Source organism: Marmota flaviventris, chromosome 12 (genome assembly GCF_047511675.1).
Source record: "Marmota flaviventris isolate mMarFla1 chromosome 12, mMarFla1.hap1, whole genome shotgun sequence".
Taxonomy (NCBI): Eukaryota; Metazoa; Chordata; class Mammalia; order Rodentia; family Sciuridae; genus Marmota; species Marmota flaviventris.
In genome coordinates this window covers 51335381-51362392 of record NC_092509.1, presented here as the reverse complement: position 1 = coordinate 51362392, position 27012 = coordinate 51335381, and the positions used below count along the sequence as shown (strand labels likewise).

Sequence of the window (27012 nt, the reverse complement as noted above, 5' to 3'; positions counted from 1 at the left end):
TATTGCAAAGATGATATAACCACAATTTTAAAGAATATTAAAATAAATCTATCATGTTCCTCACATTTTTTTTTTGTACTAGAGATTGAACTCAGGGGCACTTTACCATGGAGCTACATCCCTACACCTTTTTATTTATTTATTTATTTTTTTTTTTTGAGACAGGATCTCACTAAGTTGCTTAGGGTCTTGCTAAATTGCTGAGGCTAGCTTAGAACTTGCAATCCTCCTGCCTCAGCCTTCCAACATGCTGGGATTCTAGGTGGGCGCCACTATGCCTTGTCTCCCGCTCTTACAAGGCTATTAATTTTAGAAAATCAGGCTACACTTTGATACTTTTATAGTTTTAGTATAACTATGTACATTATTTAAATTTCAATGTATGTATTATTCTATAAATCTGTCTCTGGGTTTCTAGTAGCTTTTGTTAGCATAGTTATTCCTTTTTCTTTTTCATCTATTTTGTCAAATGTGTTATTTTATTAATTACTTTTTACATGTAAATGACTGTGAAAGGGATTGGTGAAAAATATTTAGAAGCAAGCACATCCTTAGCCATTCAAGAAAAGAAATGGTATTGCCACTGTCAGAGGTAAGTCCCTAGCAAAATAATTGGTGGGAACAGTTTCTCTGAGCTAGTTTGGCTTCAGCTTCCACGAGTATTATGAGAACCATGTGTGGAAGTTAGCAGGTCAGACTGTGATATAAGGTGCATGGTTGGATTCTCAACCTGTCTATCTTTTGGGCCAGGTAGCAGCCTCTAATAGAAATCCTGCCAGGACAATAGGTTGCTTTGTGTTCTCTGCTCCTAGTGCATTGTGTCCAACTCCAATTCTCAGGCTACATCAAGGAAGAACTCCTCTGGGATAAAAGGGAAGTTCTCAGATGATTCCTTTGACAGGTCACTGAGAGGCAGGAACTTCAACAGTGCGTGGCCATGGCTGACCAGGGATTGCCAAGAAGCTGGGCCAGGCAGATTCAAAATAGAAAGACAATGCATGAGGGGGACATATCTTGGTAACAACACTCCTCCATGGATCTATCTCTTGAGTCACAATCCTGAAGCCAGGACTTTAGGTACAGTGGGGCATGGGTGTCATATGGCCATAACCCTTTACCATCATTTTGTGAATTCCTTTATCCTTGGCTTATTTCCTGTGTCTTTCTTTTCTATGATTTATACCCTAATTTTGTTGGCTCATATCCAGAAATAGCACCTGGAAGATATGTTTGCAGGAGGAAGGGTTTCGGGAGATTTAACCCAGAGCCCTGTGCTTGCCAAGCAAGTATTCCACCACTGAATTACATCCCAGCCCAAGACAAATTTTTGATATTTGCAGGTCTAAAAATATCCTGATCTTTGCTTTCCTTTGATGATATTTGTGTATAGAATTCTAGTTTGGAAATTGTTTTCTTTCAAAGTTGTTAAGATATTATTACACTCTTTTTTTTTAAAGGAAATACAGATTTTTTTTTTTTGAGAGAGAGAGAGAGAATTTTTTAATATTTATTTTTCAGTTTTCGGTGGACACAATATCTTTATTTTATTTTAAGTGGTGCTGAGGATTGAACTCAGCGCCCGCGCATGCCAGGCAAGCGCATTACCACTTGAGCCACATCCCCAGCCCCTTATTACACTGTTTTAAGGAGTTCATTCTGACCAGCTTCTGTTGCTAAATTATTCTGATTCCTAATTCTTCATGCATAACTTTTTAATTTTTTTTTCCTTTAAGAAGCTTACAAATATTGTTTCCTGTTTACCAAACTTTCACTATAATGAATATTGATGGGAAAAATATATATTGTTAATTAATCACAACTTCACTAACCGGTTTCTTTAAGAAATCGAATAGTTACTCCTCCCTAAATCCTTCATCACCTAAACTCTGTTTTTAACAGTGCTATAGGTTAGATGTAGACTATTCCCCAAAGGCCCATGTGTTCAAGGCTTGGTCCTCAGTTAGGCACTATCAAGAGGTGGTAGAAACTTCAAGAGATCAGGCCTAGTAGGAGGCCTTGTGGTCATTGGGGAATGCCCCTGAAGGGGACAGAAGGACCCTAGCCCCTTCCGCTTCATCTTTTCCACTCCTGGCCATGCGGTGAGTGGTTCTGCTAAACTGTGATGTGCTGCTTTGCCACAGGCCCCAAAGCAACAGGGGTAATTGATCATGGGCTGAAACCTCCAAAACTGTTGGCCAAAATAAACCTTTTTCTTATCTCCAGCATTTATTATAGTGACAGAAAGCTAACTAATAAAAACAGCAAAGTTACAAATAAGATTTCGTTTTAAAAGTCATTGTATATATTTTGGGAGAATATGGGTAGCTTGCATAGTTTATACATTAAGGTGATCTTATATCTCACCCATCTAAGGAATTGTATGTATATAGAGACTTTATAGTCAGAACCTGAAGGGCATACTAGATTCTCTTTTTAAAAAAAAAAAAAAAAAAGTTCAGTAATATTCACAAAATTACATTCCTAAGGCAGAAAAAGGTACAGATATGCTTGGCAAGATTTTCTGCAAAGGCCCTTCTACTTTTTACCAGAGACCAGGGTTAGAGAGGCCAAGAAAGGATGTCTTCCCAGTTTTGGGAAGGAGATAACTTGATTGGGTAAAGGTTAAAGTTCCTTCTCAGCTGACACATTTATGACACAGAAGGCTAGGGATTATTCAGTACTCCAAACAGGAATGTCAGATAAAACATGTCTCTGTCTCTCTTCCCCAATACTTTGCAAAGGACAGTCTTGGAACATAAAGAGATTGTGACTGATGCTCCAGTATAGGAGGATATTAAACTAAATTATTTTTTGCCTTGGGAGTAACCCCACAAAGGCTTGAGGAACTCCCCAGTTATAAAGGTCATCCATGCAGGAGGTGGGAGAGGGACTAGATCTGCATATATGTGCACATTCTCACCTCCAAACTATTTGCAAGAAGGCAACATGTTTAATAGGAGTTTGTGGAGACAATGAGCACTTTGAGGGGCCAACCTTTCCCTGGTTTCTTTCCATCCAATGAGCACTGATGGGGAGAGATAGAGGGCACTTCCAGAATTTAATGGTGAAAGGATGCATACCATATTTGCAGAAAGTCATATACTAGACTCTGAGTAAAGTATCCCACACTGGCCCACCATCTTCAGGGGGGCTCTATTGATGGGGCCTCTATTATCTGGGGAACCCTAAGCATCACCTGTGAAGGAAACCCAAGCACCTGGTTGATGAAGGCATTGCTTCTGTCAAGGGAAGTGTTTAAGAAGAATCTCAGGGGCCTAAGGTTTTCTAGAGAATCCAATAATCACCCCAGAAGAGAAAAGCTCAGCATTTAAAATCTGATATAATAAGAGGGCTCCAACATAAGATGACAACTTTACCAATTAAGATTTTTTTTTTCTCTTGAGCCCAGACAGGCCAACAGCAGCATCTGTAGGTCATGAGTCAAGGAAATGGGAGAAGCTAAGCTTGTTTTTCTATCTCACCCTCACAGAAGCTCACTAAGCAAACTATTTTGGAGGGTGGACAGTGAGTTTTACATAGGTTTTAATGTTTTAGTATTATAATGTCCAGGACTTGTCTTAATTGAAAATGGTCAGAAAAGCTTTGGGATCTGCCAAACTTTAATCAAAAGACAAAATAAGTAAATAAATAAATAATAAAGCAGGTGGAAAGAAGATATCTGAAATGAATCATGGGAGAAAAAAGACTAAAGTTACTTTTTGTTTGCACCATATCCAGTCCAGCTTGTTTGATCAACTGGTTACATGAGTTTACTTCTACATGCTTGAGACAGTGAGGCACAAGCATGATTTACACACGCTCCCCCGTTCCCTGCCTTTTTTTCTTTTGTTTTTAAATTGCAGTATAATGCACCAAACAAAATTTACAACTTTTAACTATTTTAATTGTATAATTCAATAGCATTAAGACATCCATAAGGTTGTACAATTATCAACACTATCCATTTCTAGAATTTTTGCATAATTCCAAACAGAACATCTGTGCCCAGTAAATTTCCCATTCCCTCTAACTCCCTGTCACTGGAAACCAACCACCATCCTACTTTCTGTCTATATGATTGCCTATTTTAGGTATGTTATATAAGTGCAATCATATAATATTTGTCCTTTGTGTCTGATTTATTTCATTTAAGCATAATATTTTAAAAGTCCATCTATGTTGTTGCATGTTCTAGAATTTCATTCCTTTCTGTTGCTAAATAATATTCCACTGTATGTGTGTCTCACATTTTGTTTATCATTTATCCATTGATGGACATTTGGGTTATTTAGGCCATCACAAATAGTATATCTATGAACACTGCTGTACAAAAAATCTGTTTGAGTCTTTGATCCATGTGTTATTTCTTTGATCCATTTTGAGTTAATTTTGTATATGACATAGGGTTCTGCCGCAGTCTGGCTGGGCACCAAATAACCGAGCCACCACACAGCCTTGTAGATTCAAACAGCAACTCTTTATTCCCGAACTGTCACCGGCACTCTACATGCATATTCTGGAAAAATCCACACACTCCACCGGGCTCTGCATACCAAATACTCTCTGAATCCCGCGAGAACTCAACGGGAACTCAAGGAGCGGGCGCCCAAGGCAGCAGGATATGCCCTATTCTCAGCAGGATCCACACCCTAAACCTGGAACTGCCCTAAACCCAGATCCGCCCTGGTCCTTGAGCAGGGTCACCTTTCTCAAACATTCATACAATGTCACAGCAAATGACCTGGGTCCAAGGCAAGCCCATTTCCACAATGGAGAGTCCTCCCTCTAAGCAATATTGGGTAGGCTGACAAGGAAATTGCCATGTGTCATTCCTACTTGGCTATGGCTCTCAGCAGGGTTCAACTTCGTCCTTTGGTGTATGGATATACAATTTCTCCAACATTTATTGAAGACTATTTTTTCCCTATCAGCATCCTTGCTGAAAATCAATTGACCATATATTTGAGGGTTCATATCTTGGCTCTTTATACCATTGATTGTGATAGTAGGAGCAAATGTGACTCCATTTTGTTTTATGACTTCATCCTGTAAAACAACCATGCCAAGTAGAAGGGTCACAACTGGGGCAAAATGTTCTTTTCCTTTTGCTATAGAAACCTTTAAGAACATGGAACTACCTAATGGGACATTGTTTCTGTAACTAGGGTAACAGGGCTCTGTTTCTGTAACTGGGGTGACTGGGCTAACTCTGATTGATTAGGCTTCCCTCCGCTTGACTGCACTGTCCTGCTTCTGTTCCTGGCTTGCATGCATTGGCTAGACCTTCCTGAACATCCCTTTTGCGGTTTTCAGGCTTATAAGGAGTGTCCTTGCTATTGTTCAGGGCTGATCGGGGAACAGCTTTATGTTCTGGTCAGCCGCCACTGGTGTGCTTCAATAAAGGCTTGATTCGATTATATGTGAGTGGTCTGGAAGTCAGTTTATGAAACTGGGACGAAGCTTTAACTATAACAGATCATTGTGTTTATTCTTATTCTAGTACTGTGCTTACTTTTAAGTCGTAATACTTTGCCATTATTCCATCAATACATAATTCAGAAATTGACAAAGAAACATTTTTATGTTTAACAAAGAAAATTGTAGGTGTGATATCTTGCCTATTTCTGTCAAGTTCAGTACTGTAAAAAACAACAGAATCAACATTCTTAAACATTTGCCAAAGCCTCTTACTCTTCCTTTTTATTCGCTGCTATTATTTCTCTTGCATAGTGTATGGTTTAGATGTTAGGTGTCTCCAAAAGCTCATGTGTGAGAGACAGTGCAAGAGGGCTTACAATGTAAGGGTCCGGCAAACGTCAGAGGAAGAGACCACCAAGAGACCGGCTCATGCAACAGCAAAAGGGGATTTATTGAGGATCCAATCCAGCGCACTGGGGCTCCAGGCTCACTCAAGAAGGGAGAGCGGCCAAGAGCCCCAAGCGGGGGTTGAGCAGTGCTTAAGTACACTTTTTGGGGAGGGCAGGGACTTCACATACATCACAGTCTCCTTTAACTAATCACCATACACCGTGGGAAAATCAAACAACAATTCTTAAACATGATTAGCACATTCATTGGCGGGAACAGGTCAGGCGGGGGTGATAGGTCACTCCTAAAGAGGAGGGTACATTGAAACTGATTGGTTTGGGCCCTGAATGCCTACGTGCCAAACTGCACAGGGTCCAGGTTATTTAACAACTAAATGGTCAGTACCGGGCATTGTCCTAACTGCCTCAGGAATTTCAGGTTCTGTGTGCAGTTCAGAAACTTTACAATACCTAGTCCTTTACATTTTAACTCAGGCTTTGCAGCTTAGAAACTTTACCCTTTCAAGAGGTGAAATGATTGGGTTAGGAAAGCCTTGACCCAATCAGTGAACTAATCCCTGATAAATGAAGCCAGAATTAGACAGGCAATCAGTATAGATAGGTAAATTGAGTCATGGTGAATCAAGGAGGCCAATTTGAGTAAGTCCAAGAAGTTGGAGACTGCCCCCTGAGGGACTGAAATGACTTCAGAGTCTTTCCTCCACCTTATCAAGATAACCTACTAAGGTAACCTGTCCTAGGAATTGCCCCCCGCCCCTCAGCTACAGGGAGTTGTAAAAGTTGTTAATGTATCCTGGGCTACTCTATCCAGCCCTTCCCCAGTCTACCTGCTTCTTACCTTTTGGCCATCCCACAGAGTATCTCCATCCAGGAAGGAGATAAGGGGAAGAGAGCAGGAGAACAAAGGAAGCCTAAGACCTATAAGAAAGGCAGAACATCCTTGCTTCTTGGAATATCAGGATACCAGCTATGGCCCCCTTCTCCCTCCTGGGAGAAGTCTATATTACCCCTTTTTAAATAAACCCTGCATATTATTTATATGCTTGCTTTGGCATACTTCAACATGTAAGGGAGCAGAACTTTAACCGGTAAAGGGGGGGGGGGGGGGGCAGTGGTAATCACAAAGATTAACTGAGTGATAATTGAAGGCAGGTAGGGTGTGGCTGGAAAAGGTAGGTCTTTGAGTACATGCCTTTGGGGTATATATTTTGTATCTGGTGAGTAGAGTCTCTCTCTGTTTCCCGATGTGATGCCCTGAGCTGCTTTCCTTCACCACACTCTTCTGCCATGATGTTCTGCCTCACCTCAAACTCAGAGGAATGGAGCCAATTGCCTATGGACTAAGACCTCTGAAACTATGAACCCCCAGATAAACTTTCCTCCTCTAAAATTGTTCTTGTTGCTCTTTTGGTCACAGCAGTGAAAAAGCTGACTAAAACATGGTATTTCCGTGGGCTTTATTCTGTATAAAATAAAACCCAAAATCCTTTTATTACAATAGCCAAGACACTGCAATGATCAGGCCAATCAGTGCTCACCCACCTCTCTGCCCTCATTTTCTATTTTCATTCAGCGGCTTTGTTACCGCTGTTTACACTGAGTCCTTGCTTCCCCGAATGCTGAAGTATAACACCAGAGAAGCATGCTGAGGCAAGTTTAGAGTGGAAAGTGGAAGGCTTTATTAAAGGACAGCAGAAAAGACTTCCTCCTGGAGGAAGAAGGGGGCCCAAAAGGCAGAATCCGTGGAAGGAGGAGGTCTTCCCTTTTTTATAGCTAAACTCTTCTTTCAGCTTTCCCACGCTCCTTTGTTTTCCGTTATCTTACAGTGATAGAATGCAGATGGGAGGACCCAAAAGATGGGGGATAAGTGGGCTGAAGGAGTAATCTGGTCAGGAAGGGCCTGGGGCGGCTTTTGGATTAGCATCTCCCTGTTTGCTGGGAGCTGCTTTCTAGATGCATTTCCTTAGGAAGGGCTCCAGGCCTTGGGGACATTCACATTTCATTTCCCCAAGTACTGCTCTGGTTTCCTGGACTCCTTCTCAATATGGCCTCCATTTTATTCATCTTACTCAATTTTAGACCCTATTTACCTAACTACACTAACTACCTATCTGTAAATCTAGCTTCAGCTTTCTTGTTGTTCTTTAAATATACTAAGCACAGGCCCACTTCAGTACATGTATCCTGTGCCTAAAGTACTATCTGTAATCACCATGTCTAAATAACAACCAGGTTCCTCCCTCTTCCATACCCTTTCTCTGCTTTATAATTCTTTATGGCACTTAGCATATGATATCCTACATATGTATTAATTTGATTTCATCTACTTTCTAAATACTGGAATGCAAGCTTTTTGAGGGAGGGATTCAGCACCAAAGAATGAATGCTTTAGAAAAAAAAATACAGTGAGTCCTTTTTTCATTCATTCAACTAATATTTATTGTGAACTTACTGTAGAAGAGGCACTAAGGTGAAAACACAGTGGATATTAAACAGAACTGAATAGGTTCTAAAATATAAAATAATAAAATTGAAATATAAAATTAAAAAGTTTTAAAGGGTGGGTGGGCTAGATAATCTCATAGATGGCAAGTCCAGTTTAGAACCCTTAAAGGAAAATCAAGGACAGAGGACAGGGCACACTGCCCCTTGACTATTGCTCAACACACCAGGGTGGAGAGCTGACCATCCAGAAGATTAGATTCTATTTCTAGGAAATTTGGAACAGGAATTCCTTGAAGCTAACCATTCTTTACTCATCTTTTGAGGCTAGAGGGGTAAATACCTCCTTGTAGAGCAATTATTTTCCCTTCTACAAACTCAGCCTACTTACCAGGGCCAAGGATAGCCTGTGGGTGTGGCTGTGGGGTGCATCCTCCTGTGAGGTCTTGTTAGAGATCCTGCAGGAATAGAGGCAAAAGCAGCTCTTGAAGAGTGTAACCATGTTCACAATCTATATTTGAAATGTACTATATTTTCATTGCTACCAGGGAAAAGGCCCAGTGGAAAATGTGTCCTGTTCTAAATATAGCACTTACTTTTCTATACCTGCTAGATTTAGGTTGAAGCTATGGGGCACAGCCCAGGCAGTCACCTTCACTGAAGGGCTTCAGCTACACTACTTAGATCAGGACAGAAAGGTTTTGGGGTACAGCCTGGTGCTTAAGCTCAGTCTCACTTTAATGCCATTTCCTTCTTTATCATGATTCTCTCTTCCTATCCCTCGCCATTGCAGCACATTCTTTAAAGTCCTTGAATATGTCCTCCAGCACTCAGGCAGTTAAATTTGTCAATTTATCTATCAGTTTAACGTTTTTTTCTTCCTCAGTTTCCCTATTTGTAAGATTGTTTGGCTGATACCATATACCAATCTTTTCAACATTTTGTTTTCTTTTGCTTTCATTAAGTGGGGGGTGGGAGGGGTGGTGGGGGAAAGAAGCCTAGTGTGGATGTACTTAATCCAACCCTTTTGCAAGCACGTGGTAGATGCAGGCGTTCATAAATATTTATGAATGAATGAATGCATAAGTATGTTAGTGAATGGGTGAGAGGACATGATGTTTTTAAGCTGAATGCGCGCGGGGAGATGGGAATGTGCAGAACCATTGAATGAGGTTGATTTGCCTCCCTGTGTTCCTAACCTCCAGACTCACCTACCATGCGCATCCACGCGGGGGCAGGAGTGAAGGAGGGACCAGAGAGTAGAGGCGGGACTACGAGGATACGCCGCAGGAGGGCGAGGCTACGAGTGCGCGCCAGGGGCGGGGCGCGCTTTCGGGGGCGTGGCTAGGAGGGGCGCCAGGCGGAAGGGGCGGGGAGGGCGTGCCTAAGCGCGCGCTGGGCGCAGCCTTCGGCGCAATGGCCAAAGCCGACTGCCGAGTCCCGGCCCCACCCGGACGCTGAGCGCCTCCGACTGCCGAGCGCGCCGGCGCCGGGCCATGTACTCGGGGAACCGCAGCGGCAGCCAGGGCTCCTGGGAGGGCGACGGGCCTGCGGGCGCCGAGGGGTCGGCGCCAGAGGGGACGCTGAGCCCCACACCGCTCTTCAGTCCCGGCACTTATGAGCGCCTGGCTCTGCTGTTCGGCTCCGTGGGGCTGCTGGGCGCTGGCAGCAACCTGCTGGTGCTCGTCCTCTACTACAAGTTCCAGCGGCTCCGCACACCCACTCACCTCTTCCTAGTCAACATCAGCCTCGGCGACCTGCTGATGTCCCTCTTCGGGGTCACCTTTACCTTCGTGTCCTGCCTAAGGAACCGCTGGGTGTGGGACACCGTGGGCTGCGTGTGGGACGGGTTCAGCAGCAGCCTCTTCGGTGAGTTGGACCACGAGGAGGAAGCATCCTCGCCTCAGCTCCCCACTCCCAGCACTGACACTTCCCTCCTGCTTGGCTTCCCTCGCTCCAGCACGGCTGCAGAGCCCCGGCACCCTTCTGCCGCCCCCCGCGACCCCCAGTGCATGGTGTGTCTGCCACCTTCCCTAGTCTCCTCCACCCACGCTGCCGCGACTTCGCTCTCGTGGCCCGCCTCTTCCCCCGCACGCTGACCCTAAATAGCGGCTTCATCCTGAGCTGCTCTTTCAGGCTCCAGCCCTTGCATAAAGTCTCTGGCTTCAGGCAAGCTCATCTTTCATCTCAGGTCTCTGTTTTCACCTCTTGATAAAACTCAACAGGGCATTTATTTCACCACAACGTTTTACATTTTGAGGCCCTGTAGAGTCAAGAGATCCAAGAGGAAAAAAAAGCTCATGAAAGTTGGAGGAAGAGATAAGACATTTAATTCATATATTGTTTCTTTCCTAAAATGAGAAGTAGCGACCTAAAATTGTGGCAGTCTATTATTTTTTCTTTTGCTCATTAGTAGTTGTAAACCTTTGTTTCCTAAGGAATGAGAAAGTTTCATTCAGGTTCTTAGAATGCAAATTGGCATGTGTCCTATCAGGTATTTTATATTGTATTTTTCCTCCTTTATATTTTCCATTATACCAAAATCAACGGCTCAGAGAATCGCAAACCAGGTGAACAAATAATTAGCTATGTAGCCAATGTATTTCATTAAAGGTGGAACTTGACAATTGATTGAAGATTTATTTGTACAGTATTCCTAATCCTTATGGAAGATTTTTAGGTCTCATTGAGATGACATTTTGAAGGATGCCCAACCCCAGTATATGATTCAAGACATATTCTAAGCTTAGAAAAGAACTTACTTTGTGTGTTCCAGGAATTTCATTTGTACAAAGAGTTGAAATAGAAATGTGTATTTTTGAGGTCTTGAAGTTTCTTTTCTAAGTCTTGAAATCCATTGATGATTTATTACTACTGTTATCTTGGCAGATATTAGAGAACGAAAGTCTTTATAACACCATTACAAATATTTTCTTATTCACCTTTTCATGGTTAATTTTCTTAATATTTCAAAAGAAACAAGAAAATGTCAGAGAAGTCATGATTTCATTTATTTGATTGCCTCAATGATTTTAGTATTCTCTTCCTCCCCAATAAGGATTAATCTGAGAATTTCCTTAATGCAAAAATTTGAAGCTTGCAGAAGGGACTGTAAATGTACAGATGACTCTGTGATTACACTCTTTACGTTAATTAAAGATATCTATTGGGCAGTTTTGTAGGCCCCGCTGAACTTTAAAGAAGGTGATTCAAGTCTAAGCTTAATGTATCAGTAAAGCTCCCCAAGGTGGGCAACGGTTGTTGGTTCACACAAATGAAAATTCTTATTTCCATGAAGTGCCTTTTCTGTGCTGGAAAATTGTGCACAAGGGAGTTTGAAAACAAGGATGTATCTAGGTTTTTTGTTGTTGTGGTTGTTTTTGTTTTTAATTTGCGCTTCCTCACCCGTTTTCTTTGCTGGCCCCCACAATCTTGTATGCCCCTTTTTTCTCTTTTACCATCCCTGCTCAGGTCACATATCAATCAGAAGTGATTTTTCTAAGATGCTAGAAACATTCGCCACATAATATTTTACCTAATGGCTGCTCTGCTTCTCAAGGTGTTTAGTTAGTGCTTTCAACCATGATATCCTCATTTTAGAATTAGAGGTAGACACTCTGAGATTAAAGGATCAGACTTGGTTAAACACTGGAAACAAGTCAAGAGTGAGATTACTGTGGGGTTTAAAAAGTTCTTAGTAAAGATTAAAAATTTCTTTGCCTGAAGTGTGCTTCTAGATTAGGATTACAGATGAAAGTGTTTCTCTTGTTGTTACCCTGAGCAAGAACTAATCAACCATGAAGTTTTGAAGGGAGAGGGAATTTAAAAATGCCAGAAGTAGCTGCTTGTTCCATAGGATTTGGAGACTTTCCCATCCAGTGGGAAATTCACTGGCCTTAGGGTAAAAGAGTGGGTCCTGCTTTTGATCCTGTGGGCTTTCTCAAGTCTCCCCTGCCATCAGTTTTCTCATTTTTATTATGGAGTAATTGAGCTTAATGTTCTTCAAGATCATCCTCTTACTTTGTATTTTGAGTATTCCTTTGATATGTGTAGCTTAGAAGGTGCTGGGTATTGGTGCTAATGTCTTGTATCCTCATCTCCTACTCTCAGCCCTGTTCCCTTCTAAGCCAAGAATAAGCATATACCATGCTTGTTATTCTTCAATACCCTCATAGGTTCTGTCTTCCTCTTTACAACCTGCTAGAAGAAGACCAAATCAGCAAATAAGTATATTTTTACTGGAGTAATCAGTAAATCAGGTATATATATATATGCATGCATGAGTAAATAAGGCAATTGTTGTATTCTGTCAGATCCTGTTTCTCAGAGAATTCTGAACATAAGTGAAATCTAATGTTCTTGAGCAGAAACTTTTGACTAGATAGGACTGCTGGGATCACCATTTCAGTTAAACTGAGTAGTGGGTCAGTAACCTAGTCAATTTATCTAAGTTATGATTGAATGGCTTTTTTTTTAATCATTATCCATAATAATCAGTCCTTCTGGCCTTGGCAGGTCCAGCTTGTGCCAGTCTAGATTTCAGTAGAATTAATGGTAGTAAAAATTAAAGGTCTAAGAACTTTCACTGCTACTGTGCCAGGATGGATAGAAAAGAGCACTGTAGGGTATGTCTTTAACCTGAAGACTTCCAGGTGAGTATGCCTTGAGGCTGTTGGCTATGCCACTTCTGGCCACACCTAGCATCAAACAGTTGCTCTACAGGTAGACAATAACCAGCATCATGCTGGAGGTTAATGGAGAGACTTCCTGCACCACACCTTCAAAAATAAATATAATAATATATTATTGTTATCCTTAGCCGAGGATGTTTAGAAAAACCTTTTTTCTTGGGATACAGAGATTCAGGGTTAGAGTTTGGCAAAATGCAAACCATTACTTTATTCAAATGTTAGAAATGGGTGATATTTATGTTACGATATTTTAATATATGAAACTAGGAATTTTTTTAAATTATAAAATACACACATGCATATGTATGTTCATATAAAGACTGATTATACATACATTTTTCCCCTCGGTCTGTTTTTTTATGCCTAAATATTTTTAAATGCCAGCTGTTTTATTGAATTAATTCTTATGTAGTAATCTGACTGGTTAACTCAGTCAAAATAGTTGCTTATTGCTATCACAAGATTCTGAGGGTGGTTGGGGCAAGAAAAAGTCTTATGCTTGGCTTTACCAAAATCACCTATAGACTCTTGGGCACAGAAATATTCCTAATTGTGACAGTATTTGTATAGAACATGATCTGTTTCCATGTACACAGTGAAGCCACACGTTTCATTTAGTCTAAGCTCACAGCTGTATATAGTTTTATTCAAGTGGTTTCTTAAAAGCCAAAATTTAAGTCATGCTAATTATTTTTTGTTTTTGTGGGCCACTGTTTTCATTCTTTATTATTCTAGTTATTTTGGGGAGGGGGGTATGCCTATATTGTTCATTTTCAAGAAAGTAGAAAATATGTGAGAAAGCATTTGATGACTTGCTTTAGTAGAGGTTTGTATCCAGATACTAAGTCAGGTTCCAGTAGATTATAATTGGTATTGCATGAAATTACTTCTCTATTTTGTTTACAGTTGTATTCTTTCTTAAATTTTCTTCTTTCAGAGAAGAGTTCCAGTCACAAATGCATATGTGATGCATTTTGACATTTACTGCTAAGCCGAAATGCAGAAATGAAAACCACACGTCCGTTTTAATATTCTCAGATGTGATTAGATGTACTTTATCATGGTTTTATGCTACTGGCTTATAAAAAAATACATTAAAAAAGGGAAACAGTTAAACAACTAGGACCTGCAAACCCAATGCTTCTGGGATGAACTGGAACATCACAAGGAGAGATTTTATTACACATTAGCAGACCTCAGCAGAGCCCTCAGCCTAGATTTATACACATTTCCTTCATCAGCAGCTGTCACAAGACACTTTGCCTCCTAGAATGGCAGACATTCTCCCCACAGAGTTTGATGTGGTTATAATAGGGACAGGTCTGCCTGAATCCATCCTTGCTGCTGCATGCTCAAGAAGTGGACAGAGGGTTCTACATATTGATTCAAGAAGCTACTATGGAGGGAATTGGGCTAGTTTCAGTTTTTCAGGATTGCTATCCTGGTTGCAGGAGTATCAGCAAAACAGAGATACTGAGGAAGAAAATACTGCCTGGCAAGACTTGATTCATGAAACAGAGGAAGGCGTCACTCTTTGCAAGAAGGATGAAACCATTCAACACATAGAAGTTTTTTGCTATGCCAGTCAAGATAAAGAGCACAATGTTCAAGAGATTGGTGCTCTTCAGAAAAGTCCCTCCTCAATGGCATCTAGTACCCTCATTGAATCTGTGGATTCTGCGTGCTTGCCCAAAGAAAGGGACTCCTCATACTTCACTAGCTATGAAATATCTGCCCAACATACCCAAAAAAGTGATAAAGATATTTCCCTAGAAGTAACTGATATACAAGAATCATTAGAGAAAGATAAAACTTGTATACACACAATTTCAGGTGGGAGTAAAGGTGAAAACAAACCTACAATAGAAGATAACATTGATCAGCCAAAGAGAAATAGGATTACTTACCCTCTAATAGTTGAAGAAGGCAGGAGATTTAATATTGATTTGGTATCAAAGCTGCTATATTCCCAAGGATCACTGATTGATCTTTTAATCAAATCAAATGTTAGTCGTTATGCAGAATTTAAAAATGTAACTAGGATTCTTGCGTTTCGGGAAGGAAAGGTAGAACAGGTGCCTTGCTCCAGAGCAGATGTCTTTAATAGCAAAGAACTCACTATGGTTGAAAAAAGGATGCTGATGAAATTTCTTACCTTTTGTTTAGACTATGAACAACAACCTGATGAATACCAAGATTTCAAGCAATGTTCATTTTCAGAGTACTTAAAAACTAAAAAGTTAACCCCCAGCCTCCAACACTTTATACTACACTCAATTGCAATGACATCAGAATCATCATGTAGCACATTAGATGGCCTTAAAGCAACAAAAAACTTCCTTCAGTGTCTTGGACGGTTTGGCAACACTCCATTTTTATTTCCCTTGTATGGCCAAGGAGAAATTCCCCAGTGTTTTTGCAGGATGTGTGCTGTTTTTGGTGGAATCTATTGTCTTCGCCATAAAGTACAATGCCTTGTAGTTGACAAAGAATCTGGTAGATGTAAAGCAATTATAGATCACTTGGGTCAAAGAATAAATGCTAAATATTTTATTGTGGAGGATAGTTACCTTTCTCAGGAAACATGCTCCAATGTGCAGTATAAACAGATCTCGAGGGCAATACTCATTACAGATCAGTCTGTACTAAAGACAGAGTCAGATCAACAGATTTCCATTTTGATAGTGCCTCCAGTGGAATCAGGAACCTGTTCTGTTCGGGTCACGGAATTATGTTCATCAACCATGACATGCATGAAAGACACCTATCTAGTACATCTGACCTGTGCATCTTCAAAAACAGCAAGAGAAGACTTAGAATCCGTGGTGAAGAAATTATTCACTCCTTTTACTGAAACAAAAGTAGAAAAAGAAGAACTTGGAAAGCCAAGACTTTTGTGGGCTCTATATTTTAATATGAGAGATTCCTCGGGAATCAGCAGAAGCTCCTATGATGGTTTACCTTCAAATGTTTATGTCTGCTCTGGGCCTGACTGTGGACTGGGAAATGAGCATGCAGTCAAACAAGCAGAAACTCTGTTTCAGGAGATCTTTCCTGGTGAAGAATTCTGTCCTCCTCCTCCAAATCCAGAAGACATTATCTTTGATGGTGATGATAAGCAACCAGAAGCTCCTGGAACCAACATAATAATGGCCAATCTTGAATCCCCTGAGGAAAGCCAAAACTTGGAAAGCCCTGGGAAGCATCTTCAGAATTAGAAAAGAACAAACTCAAAATACTCTTCATCCTGGAATCAATATATTATTATTTGAAGGACAGCTTCCTACATAAAAGAATGGTATACAGATGTCTTTAACATGATTTGAGACATTGGGCACTGGGTGTCTTTCTGAACCTATTATTTGTCACTGGACTTTTTTTTTTTTTTTTTTAATTTCAGAATCGGCTCCATGATCCAGAATATCAAAAAAGTTAGCTTTATTTTAATATTGGGTATTGTGTGAGGGTTCCATGTTATCAGCTTTGCTTAAAGAAAAGTAATATTATGCCTACTACTGGTCTTTAAATTTTCTTTATCTACAGAACAATTAATATCATTTAAGAAACGCTCTAGTTACTATTGCAGCTACTAAAATTGCTATCACCTCTGCTTGAATAGTGAAACACATACAAATAGTAAATTATGTGAGTCTTTTGTAAATAATATAAACATGTAGGCTTGGTAGTAGGAATAGCAATAGTACAAATACCAATATGATAAAATACAATTGTTTCTAATTGTTAAGTCTGATGTTAACAATACATTTTGCAGGTGAATTTATCTACTTGACCCTTATAACCCATAAGGCAGTGAGACCATTATAGCCTTCTACTTTAAAGAGTCAAGAGTTTGTAGTTGAAGAGCTCATTTGTGGGAGATACATTCCAAAGAAATTTAGAAGTTAGAATAGTTAAAAAAAAATCTGTAAAACCTTGCTTTGACATCTAAAACAAAAGATCTTCAAACAAGTAACTCAGGCCAAAATAAAAAATAAATGACCCCAGAAAAAAGATATTTCAGGATGACCATTCCAAAATTCCTAAAAAGGATCCAAAGGAAAAACTGAGTGGGACACTTTTAACCTGGGATTATAGATGATTTTAAAATTCTCTGCTTAAATAGATTTTCTTATCCCAGTTTTCTCAGGATGAAACTACCACCTTGTTGTCTCTGTCACTTTAATTAGCAATAGTAACCAAAATACTGAGTCAAAGTAGGATTTACTGTGCCCCTATGGTTGTGTCCCATCCCACAAATAGGTAACAACAGCCTTCATATTTACTTCTGCTTCTTAGCTATATCTGGAGAATAAACGCCCCCCATCCAAAGTTAAAAAAAAAAAAAAGTAATTTACTCCAACTTTCTAAGGTGAAAGCTTGGGGAGCTGTCAGAGGAGGTGAATTTCCATGATTAATTCCATTTCCAGTCCTCAGGCAGAGAGAATGATAATCCTATAGAAACCCAAACCATTTCATAACCGTGTTTGCTCTCAAAATAGCATTTACTATGTGCTGGGCATACTGTGCTTTCTCACTACAGTTTCTCAACAATATAAGGCAGATACTATTGCATACATTTTCAGAGAGGTATGGAGAGTCAGTTATTAATCATTACTCATTCTGATGTGTGGATGAGCCAGTATTGGAACCCATTCTTTCATGATTCCATAAACCATTCATCTTTCCACCTGCAATCATTGTTAGAAACGTATAGGTACAGAATGAGAAGGAAAAGGTGCCCATGAAAATCAAAATCTAATGTTGCTGGGCAAGAAAAGTAGACAGACCCTGGTCTTGCAGCTTATTGTTAAGTCATAGAAATGTGAATAAGATTAATTAAATGTTTTAGAGCTATGAATCTCATTGAAGCAGAATTCGACTTAAGTTTGACAAAATAATGCTCTTTGGTGACATCTTTTGGTCTGAAGTTTGTGTTCTAAAAAATGTTAGTAGACCAAAATATGTTCTAATTCAGTCCTTCATCACAGATTTAAGTAATTGACAGATTTAAGTAAGACAGATTTAAGTAATTGACAGCATACTGGAAGTATAAAAGTCATGGGCTGATATTAATATTGACTTTTAAAATACAGTAAAGTGGTATATTAGTAAGTAGATCCTAAAGTTTAAACCTATAAAAAAGTTGAAATGCCTGATTACTACAAAATACTAATTAAAATGAGTAAAATTGTAAGATAAATAAAATGAAAGTGAAAGTAATTCAGACTTACTAAAGTTTTTCAGTATCACAGGTTATTCATGAGAAATACAGAAAAGTAACAGTGAAAAGTTGCAAAATATGGTATCAACAGACATAATGGAAATAAAAATAAAGAGTATTATATGAGGCCACAAATAGAGATTGTTTTAAAAAACTAACAAAATGAATATCTTACTTTCTTAAATCAATACAAAATAGCAAGTTGGAAATGAGACAAGTTATAAACTGTAAAAAGCATTTAAAAATATAGAGGATATTTTAATCTAGTATAGTTTTCTGACAAATTAGAATTTGACCCAATGGATTTATTAACTTTTTTAAATGTTTAGGGAAAATGTGTATCATAAAAGATGATATAATATTAATTGCATTTTGAGGTACATACGGCTTCAATATTAAAATTCAAACATTCTTAAAAGGGTCTCATTCTTAGCAAATGCAATATGAAAAGGAAAATGTTGGCAAATAATACATCAACAAAAGTCTTTATTTATTGTGACTCAGAATTAGAAGGCTGATGTTCAGCAAAGCAGCCATTATATCAACATAAGTAGAATAAAATGGTAAAAAATCCAAAGTATTAGCTACTGCCAAAGTTGGTAGTCTCAACTCTTTAAAAATTTATCATTCATCTTTGATTTAATTATCTTTGGTAATGATTTCATTTTTTAGTGTGATAATTACTTGAAAACTAATAATTAATATTCATATTGAGGAAACAAATATTTCTCAGTTTGAAATCAAACTATGCTGGCACCATTTTCTTTATATATGGTTGAAGAAATTTGTCATTGTGATAAAGAAATTCACAAAATAAGAAAGATAAGAAAACACCACAAATTTTATTTTCTATTTACATGGCTTTATAGCTTGCTAACCTTATACTATCATATAAATCTATTAATGAGACTAATTCAGGAAGTTGCAGGATATATCATTGTTAAAAATCTAATTTCTAGATGCCAACAGTGACTGCAATTTAAAGTGTTTGGGTATTAATATATATGAACCATATAAAGGATGTTATGCAACTATATTGAGACAATTTAAGAAAAATGCTTAAATAGAAGCAGGTTGAAGGAGCTAAATTTAAAATATGTGCATACTCTCATGAGAGACATCCTGATATAATGGAAAAGTTGTACATGTGGAGTCCTTGCATCACATCTTATTAGTTGTCTCATCTTGGGGAAAAACATTTTTAGCTTCCATTTTACCACCTATATTAGAATTAATAATTATTGTGAGGATTGAGTTAGTGAACATGAAATTATTGTCCAAAGGAATGTCAATATATGACATTGATGTGTAGATTTATTATAATACCGTTTAACATTCCTACTGGATGTTTCATGTAACTTGACAAAATTGAAAGAAATTACCTAGGCAAGTAAACAGGTAAAGATGTTTTTAAATTACGAGAAAAAGTGGGAGCTTTGCCTTTTAAGTCTTTGAAGCATGCCTTTGGGTGACTTATCTAAAAACTCTGTGATGCTGAGCAGAAATCTTAGCTAATATGAATAAACAGAAAGAGGTATTTAATAGACACTGACAGAAAGTCTATTGGTAGAAAGACTAGCTGTTTCATTGTGGACATAGATTAACATATGATAATGCAATTTATGCCAGTTGAATTAAAATGTTAACTATAAAAGTAAAAATGAAAATATTACAATTTTCATTCCAATATTGGTGCCAAGGAATTTCATGGCAATGAGAAATATTGACAAGGTAGATCAACAAATAAAAAGATGAAAAATGTATAATAAACAAAAAGAAAAGATGGAATAAAAAGGGTGTTTGCATTATATAAGTGGTTTAATAATGTTTTTAAAAGTGGATGGAAATCCTTAAGGCTTTGTCCTCTTTACTAGGTAGATTTAGTAAGGGATAGGTTACAAATGAGAAGATATAAGTAAAAATAAATTTTTAGAAAGATGATCAGGTTAAATATTTTAAAAGGAGATTTAAATGACTTTGACCTAGTTCTTGCTATTAAGCAAAACTTTTAAATTTGTGTTTGTCTATACCAATAGCACTATATATTAGTAGTCATTTTAAAGAACTTTTTAGAAGACTAATAAGAGCTCTGTAACAGATTTTTTTTTTTTTTAATATACCAGATCACTTTGAATACCACATGTATGCCTGGGAAAATACTTAAAAGAAAGAAAGAAAAAAAAAATCTACCTGTAGCAGTTCCTTTCATACAAATTTAAAAGAAAAAGCCTATTAATTCAGAAATTGATAAATTTTGGTGTATTGTTGTTTCTATCATAAACCTATAGCCATTAGTTAATATTGATATATGTAAAATTGTATGCAAAACTTAGATCAAAAAATGTTAATTAGAACATATATTTACATATTTGTATAAATTTGTATGTATCTGTGTTGAAAAGAATCAGAAGACATTTAAGTAATTGCAGCTTAATAAGGGGTTCTTTTTTTCTGTAAAATACTGATGTGTAAAATAAAGAATAAAAGATTTATTGTAAGTTGGAATTCTGAATTGTTGAGAAAATTACTGATTTTTTGGAAACTCCTCAGATTCTCCTTTAAATTAAAAATTTTTTTAAAAATTCTAAGTGGTAAAGGTTCAAAAAGTTAATCTCCAGAAATGTGTGGCAGAAAGTGTTCTAAGTCTTGGTGGAAAGGAATTCTTGGTCACAATGGACTTTGTATCTTTCGTAACTTAATTGCCCAGCATTAAAGAATGATAATAAAAATAATAGTAATGCATTCCAGGACCTTAGCAGTTAGAAATTGCATACTTTCATTGCCCAAATCCAAGAACAGATATAATATGGGAGTGTCAGAGCAGAGAGAAGAAGGCTGGATTCATAGAGGTGGCCAAGCCTTGGCTGAGTGGGGTCTGCAGGGAGACCTGTGTTGAGGACAGATTTCAGGACTGAGGATGCAGGCAGACCATTTCTCCCAGTCGCTAGAGATCCAAATCAAGGTGATTTAATTCAACAAACAGGTTAAACACCAATTGGATTCTAAGATCCAGAAATATAAAAATGAATAGAATAAATTCTTTCTACCTGAGAAACATTCGGTTTAGAATATTTAGTTTAAAGTTTCTTTTACCTTAATGAGTACTTTATACCTTTTCTATACATCACAATTTCAGTTGTAACTACCACTGTTCCCCTTCCCTTAATTCACCAAAGAAGAAAATGCATGGCATTTATTTTACAGGGTGCCCAAATCTTTTGTTACACCCTTGGAAACAGGTAGTTAAGGGGTTAAAATCTGGGTCAGCTAGCACTTTCTGAAATCTGTTTCAGCTACTAATTATTTAATTAGTATAGCAGTTATAAGCTTTGTGTCCGGCTTGGGGTAAGAGCAAAGAGAAGGTAGAAGAAATTGGGTCCAGAAACTCAAAAATCATTGGGGGGTTTGGAGAATAGGAAGTGTATAAAGAAATCTAAATGAGACAAGCAGATCAGTTTCAATACCAATAAATCCTCTAGTAAGGATTAGTTTAATTTGCTTTTATCTGGATGGATTAAGTCATGCTCCCATTTGCCTTGAGTTGTTCCCTCTGAAGATTTTTAAGTGTGTACCTTCATTATAAAGAGGCATTGTTTCTAGCAGAGTTCCTTTTCATTTAACCAACCACCATATGTATTCACATTGCAACAGCAGGGGGTGCAGTTCCTCCAATTTTCTATCAGGCGTTAATAATACAGAACATGGTTCACCTGAAGAAGTTTGACTAACATGAATATTGTGACGGCAATTCTGCTTCAGCATGTATAGGAATGCTTTTCTTCTGACAACTCTATTATGTGATCCGAAGGATAACTGCAGAAGGTAAGAATGGGCAAGTATTTATATTTACTTTATTGCTGAGACCTGGAAGAATCAAAGTAACTTGCCTGGACTCACTCCTAGTTAGTATTTAGATCCACTAGTAAGACTTGAAATGCTACTATTCCATTTTGCCTCCATCACAAGAGAGGGAATTATTGCATATATAAGAGTGCATAACAACTTGGGTTAAATCCTCAGTTCCATGTCCTAGTTTCTATGTTCAGTTTTGGGAATACAAGATAGTGATTATAACACAGAGCACTTACCATATGCTACATATTAACTATAAGTTCTTGTTATCTTTATTTGGTCCTCATAACAATCCAATTGGTAGGTACTTATTCCCATTTTGCAGTTGGAGAAACAAACACAAGAAAAAGAACTTGACCAAGATCACATGCTGTGCTGGTAAGTGGTAGAAGGGACTTCAGATGCAGGCAGTCTGATGCCATAAACCAAATGTGACAGAGATATGACGTGGTATTTTCAGAAAGTTGTCAAATCTGGTTGTCAATCAGATTAAGTCCAATATTTCAGAAACTGGTATTTCTTCACTATATTGTTACATGTTTTCAAATAACCCCACAAGGGTAGTAATGTTTTCATGTAAAATGAGAAATATGACTCAATACCTTTCTCAGAATTAGTTAAGTAGTGCAACTTTCAATCTATTGGGACTGACATTGTTGCACAACTAACCACTGTTTTAATCAGGCTGTAGTAATCACTATAATATAGGTGTAGATAAACTTTAATGGATGCACAGAGAAATTACTTTTGTCTGACTAGGGAAATCTGGGGATGATTCACAAAAGCAAAGGTATTTGGACTGGGCCCTGAACAGGATTTCCACAGACTGCTGTGTGGGAAAACATTCTGTGCAAAAAGAATGGCGGAAACAAAGCATACAGGTATCATGGACATGGCCTTCCTGGCTCAAGCATGAGGAGAGCCTGCACTGATGTGGAGAGGCAGGACATATGGGATAGGGGCCAACGAGGTTGGGACTTTTATCCAGTGCATAACACACTGTGCACGTGTTTTCTTCCTAAGACCTGTATTTCAGAGGCTACCCTGTGGCTGTGTGTAGGAGGCTGGGAAGAAGGTACAGAGACTGGATACAGGTGATTGGTAAGGGGGAAGCATGTGATAAGACCTGGGTAGGGCAGGGTGATAGAAATGAAAGAAGCAGAGAACAATTTGGAGGTAGAAATACAGGACCTGGAGAATGATTATTTTGTTTATTTATTTACTTTTATTTATATATGACAGCAGAATGCTTACAATTCTTATTACACAAATAGAGCACAATTTTCGTATCTCTGGTTGTATACAAAGTATACTCAAACCAATTTGTGTCTTCATACATTTACTTTGAATAATAATGATTATCATGTACCACCATTATTTCTAACCCCATGCCTCCTCCCTTCCCCTCCTATCTAGAGTTCATCTATTCCTCCCATGCTCCTGCTCCCTAACCCACTATGAATCAGCCTCCTTATATCAAAGAAAACATTCGGCATTTGGTTATTTGGGGTTGCCTAACTTCACTTAGCATTCTCTTCTCTAACTCCATCCATTTACCTGCAAATGCCATGATTTTATTCTCTTTTATTGCTGAGTAATATTCCATTGTGTATATATGCCACATTTTTTTATCCATTCATCTATTGAAGGGCATCTAGGTTGGTTCCACAGTTTAGCTATTGTGAATTGTGCTGCTGTAAACATTGATGGGACTATATCCCTGTAGAATATTCTTTTTTAAGTCCTTTGGGTATAGACCGAGGAGAGGGATAGCTGGGTCAAATGGTGGTTCCATACCTAATTTCTGGAGAATGATTATATGTCCCACATAAGAGAGGAGAATAGGAAGTTGAAAATGACTAAAATTTCATCTTTGGTATTTGATTGAGTGATACATTTAACCAAGACTGGGAACAGGTTTTGAAGAAAAGCAAATGGATTTGGTTTTGCTCATACAAGATAATCAGTATATGGTTTTGGAAGGTCTTAGAGTACTCTGCATGTCAAGCTAGGAAATGTTGACTTTATCCTAGTAGAGAAACAATGTTATTAAAAAAGGAATTGAACTGGTTGCATTTGAGGGGTGTGTTTTTTTTGTGTGTGTGTTTTTCCCTATCCTCACACCCCCACCCACTATGTTTGGAGGATTACAAAGGAGGCATGACTGCAGACAGAGAGTCTAGACATAAGGCTATTATAGTAGTTTGGCAAGAGATGGTGAGGATCTAAATTAGGTCAATAGTTGGAGAGCAAAGGACAGGTTTGAGAATTATTGAGAAGATTAACTCAGCATGACTCAATGGTTGGTCGCACATGAATGCTGCAGGAAAATTTAAAAAGAGCTGGTAGATATAGACCTAGGGGGAATATAGACATAGTGCCCAGCCTGAATTTAACACAGTAACTCCTGCTTTTGGATTAGTTCTGGGTTAGAAAGATTCCTTTTCTAGAATTCCTAAGTATACTCTATTTATTTATTTTTTCCTAGGCTTATGAAGAATCAAGGATTTGAATTAGGTATTGCCAATACCTTGACTACCAGAGAATCTGTTTTAAGATCTGGCCAAATAGAAAAAAAAGCAAGCCAATGATGCAAGAAGGAATACAAAGTCCTGATGGCATTATTTCAGGCCCTAGTTATATGCCTCACATCTTTTTTCTATTGGATAACTATGGCTAAAACAATTGCCACTTTTAACTTTTGGTTACATAGATAATTCATTTGTTTTTTTTTTTCTTAAGGAAAATAAATATAGAATAGAAATAGCATATAATATAGGAAGGAGAGCCAGTCGTGTGGTGCATACCTGTAATCCCAATGACTTGGGAGGCTGAGGCAGGAGAAACCCAAGTTCAAGGCCAATCTCTAACTTAGAGAGATCCTGTCTCTTCATTCAATTCCTAGTACTGAGGTAGCGGTGATATATATGAATATACACAAACACACCACACATATCACATATATATGAAAAATGTTATAGAAACCACAGGGAATTTCAACAAGATCCTGGTTCAAAGTGATAATATTGCAAAGAGGTGGAGTGAACTAATGTTTTAATGATTTATCAATTGCATTCAGGGTCAGTAGGCATATAGAGAATAACTATAATAAGTTGCAGAGTGGCTAGAGATGATTTGTCATATACTGTGACATATAAGAAGGAATGAAGTGAACATCCAATAATATGTGATTGGGGATTTAATTTCTGTTCTGGTGGCTATTTTGAAAGTTGTATTGAAAACACTAAGATTTTGTGTACTTCCTCATCCTAGCATTATATTGCCAAGAATTATCTCAAGGATGTATACATATATATACATGAATTATAATATCCATTGCCACACTAAGAACATGCTATATGGCAGGTATTATTTTAAGTGCATATCAATTACCTTAGTCTTCATCCCAACTCTATGGGGATACTTGAGTATTATTATTACCCTATTTTACAGTAAGGAACTTAAAACACTAAGGAACCTGAACCTAATGTCCATGATCACTATGTTCTATTGTCCCTCCTCACAGTACTGTTAGAAAACTGATAAACTGAAAGAAATCCAAATGTCCACGCTGTGAAATCAGGAAAAGCATATGTTCTAGAAATCAATATACCACTGAGCAACTCATTCAGGACCAGACCTTGCAAACACTTTGCTCTCCAGAAGATGGTCAGAATGAATCCCATCATATCTCTTATGTTTCTTGAGGTCCCTCCTTGGCGAAGGGGAAAACCTCTCCAGTCAGCCATGATTGGACTCACATTTTTTTTTTTTTTTTTTATGGCTCATGTATTTCTTGATCTGGTTCAATCTTGAACTCCTCCTATGTAACCTCTAGAGCCTCACCTCAGAAACTGTAAACTCTTTTAAATCTTCAACATCTCTTAACATTTTCTCTACCTGCTTACTTTAATTGAACTCTGGCTGTCCCCAAGGATCCTAACTCTCCACCTCTCCCAACTGTCTTTCTTTTAACACACCAAATACCCCAGGACTAGATGCTAGAATAGGTGACACATTGAGTATCATTGCTGTTTCCAAAGCATTACTCCCTTGTTCTATAAATCCCTTTGCTTCATCAACATTCCCCCATAATGAGGCTGCAAAGTTGAACTATCACAGATATGCAAGGAATATAAAAGCTTTTTGGCTATCATTTCTCTCATTCAGTGTTGGATCATTTCCATCAATTGGAAGTCTAACCACCATCCCCAACTGTCCCTTGACTTGTGACTCCTTTTTCTATTCTTTCTTTAAAAAGCCAGCCTTCCAATTGTCTTCCACTTGCTACTTCCATATCCTCAATGTTTTGTTTTATATATTTAAATACAGAAAAGTGCAAATGATAATACAAGTGCCCACATATCTACTATGCAACACGAACAAGTATTAGTATTTTTAGATATGTTCTAATCCATCTTTTAAGGATCAAAGCATTACAGATAAAATCCATGCCTACGTGTTTCTTTTCTCAGTTCATCTCACTTCCTTCCCAGAAGTCACTACAAACATGAATTTAATGGGAGTTCAAGCAGTGCTTCAGTCCTTTTGCTCAATTTTTTTTTTATCCATTTCCTTCTCTTGACAAACATCAGGTTATTTCCTGGTTTTCAGTCTAACATAATCAATGCTTCAAAGCATATCCTTATAATATCTCTTCCTACCCAAAGTACAGAATTTATCTAGGGCTATACTGATCAATATAGTAACTATTAGTCACACACATCTCTGGAGCTCTTGAAACATTGCCAATCTATACTGTGATGTCACTGAAAGTTAGGATTTCAACATGTACATTTGGGGGAAGACACAAGCATGCTGTCTGTAACTGTTAAATGTTGTTAGAATTAATAGATTTCTTTATACTTTTTAAAAATATTTTTAGTTGTTGATAGACCTTTATTTTATTCATTTATTTATATGTGGTGCTGAGACTTGAACCCAGTGCCTCACACATGTGAGTGCTCTACCACTGAGC

General features: G+C 38.1%; 1 protein-coding gene across 3 annotated transcripts in view; it reads left to right on the top strand.

Annotated features, from left to right (window-relative positions):
• The first annotated feature begins 9683 nt into the window (after window positions 1-9683).
• Window positions 9684-27012, top strand: part of Opn3 (opsin 3) — a 42716-nt gene continuing 25387 nt past the window's right edge. The window contains exons 1-2 of one of the 3 annotated variants that reach the window (XM_071599971.1): window positions 9684-10139; window positions 15128-20687. In XM_071599971.1, the coding sequence (XP_071456072.1) occupies window positions 9767-10139; window positions 15128-16179 (1425 nt within the window). In that variant the 5' untranslated portion in view covers window positions 9684-9766 and the 3' untranslated portion in view covers window positions 16180-20687. Of the gene's footprint in view, window positions 10140-13898; window positions 14230-15127; window positions 20688-27012 lie in introns of those variants that run through there. The other 2 variants (XM_034636156.2, XM_027928486.2) reach the window with 2 other exon arrangements.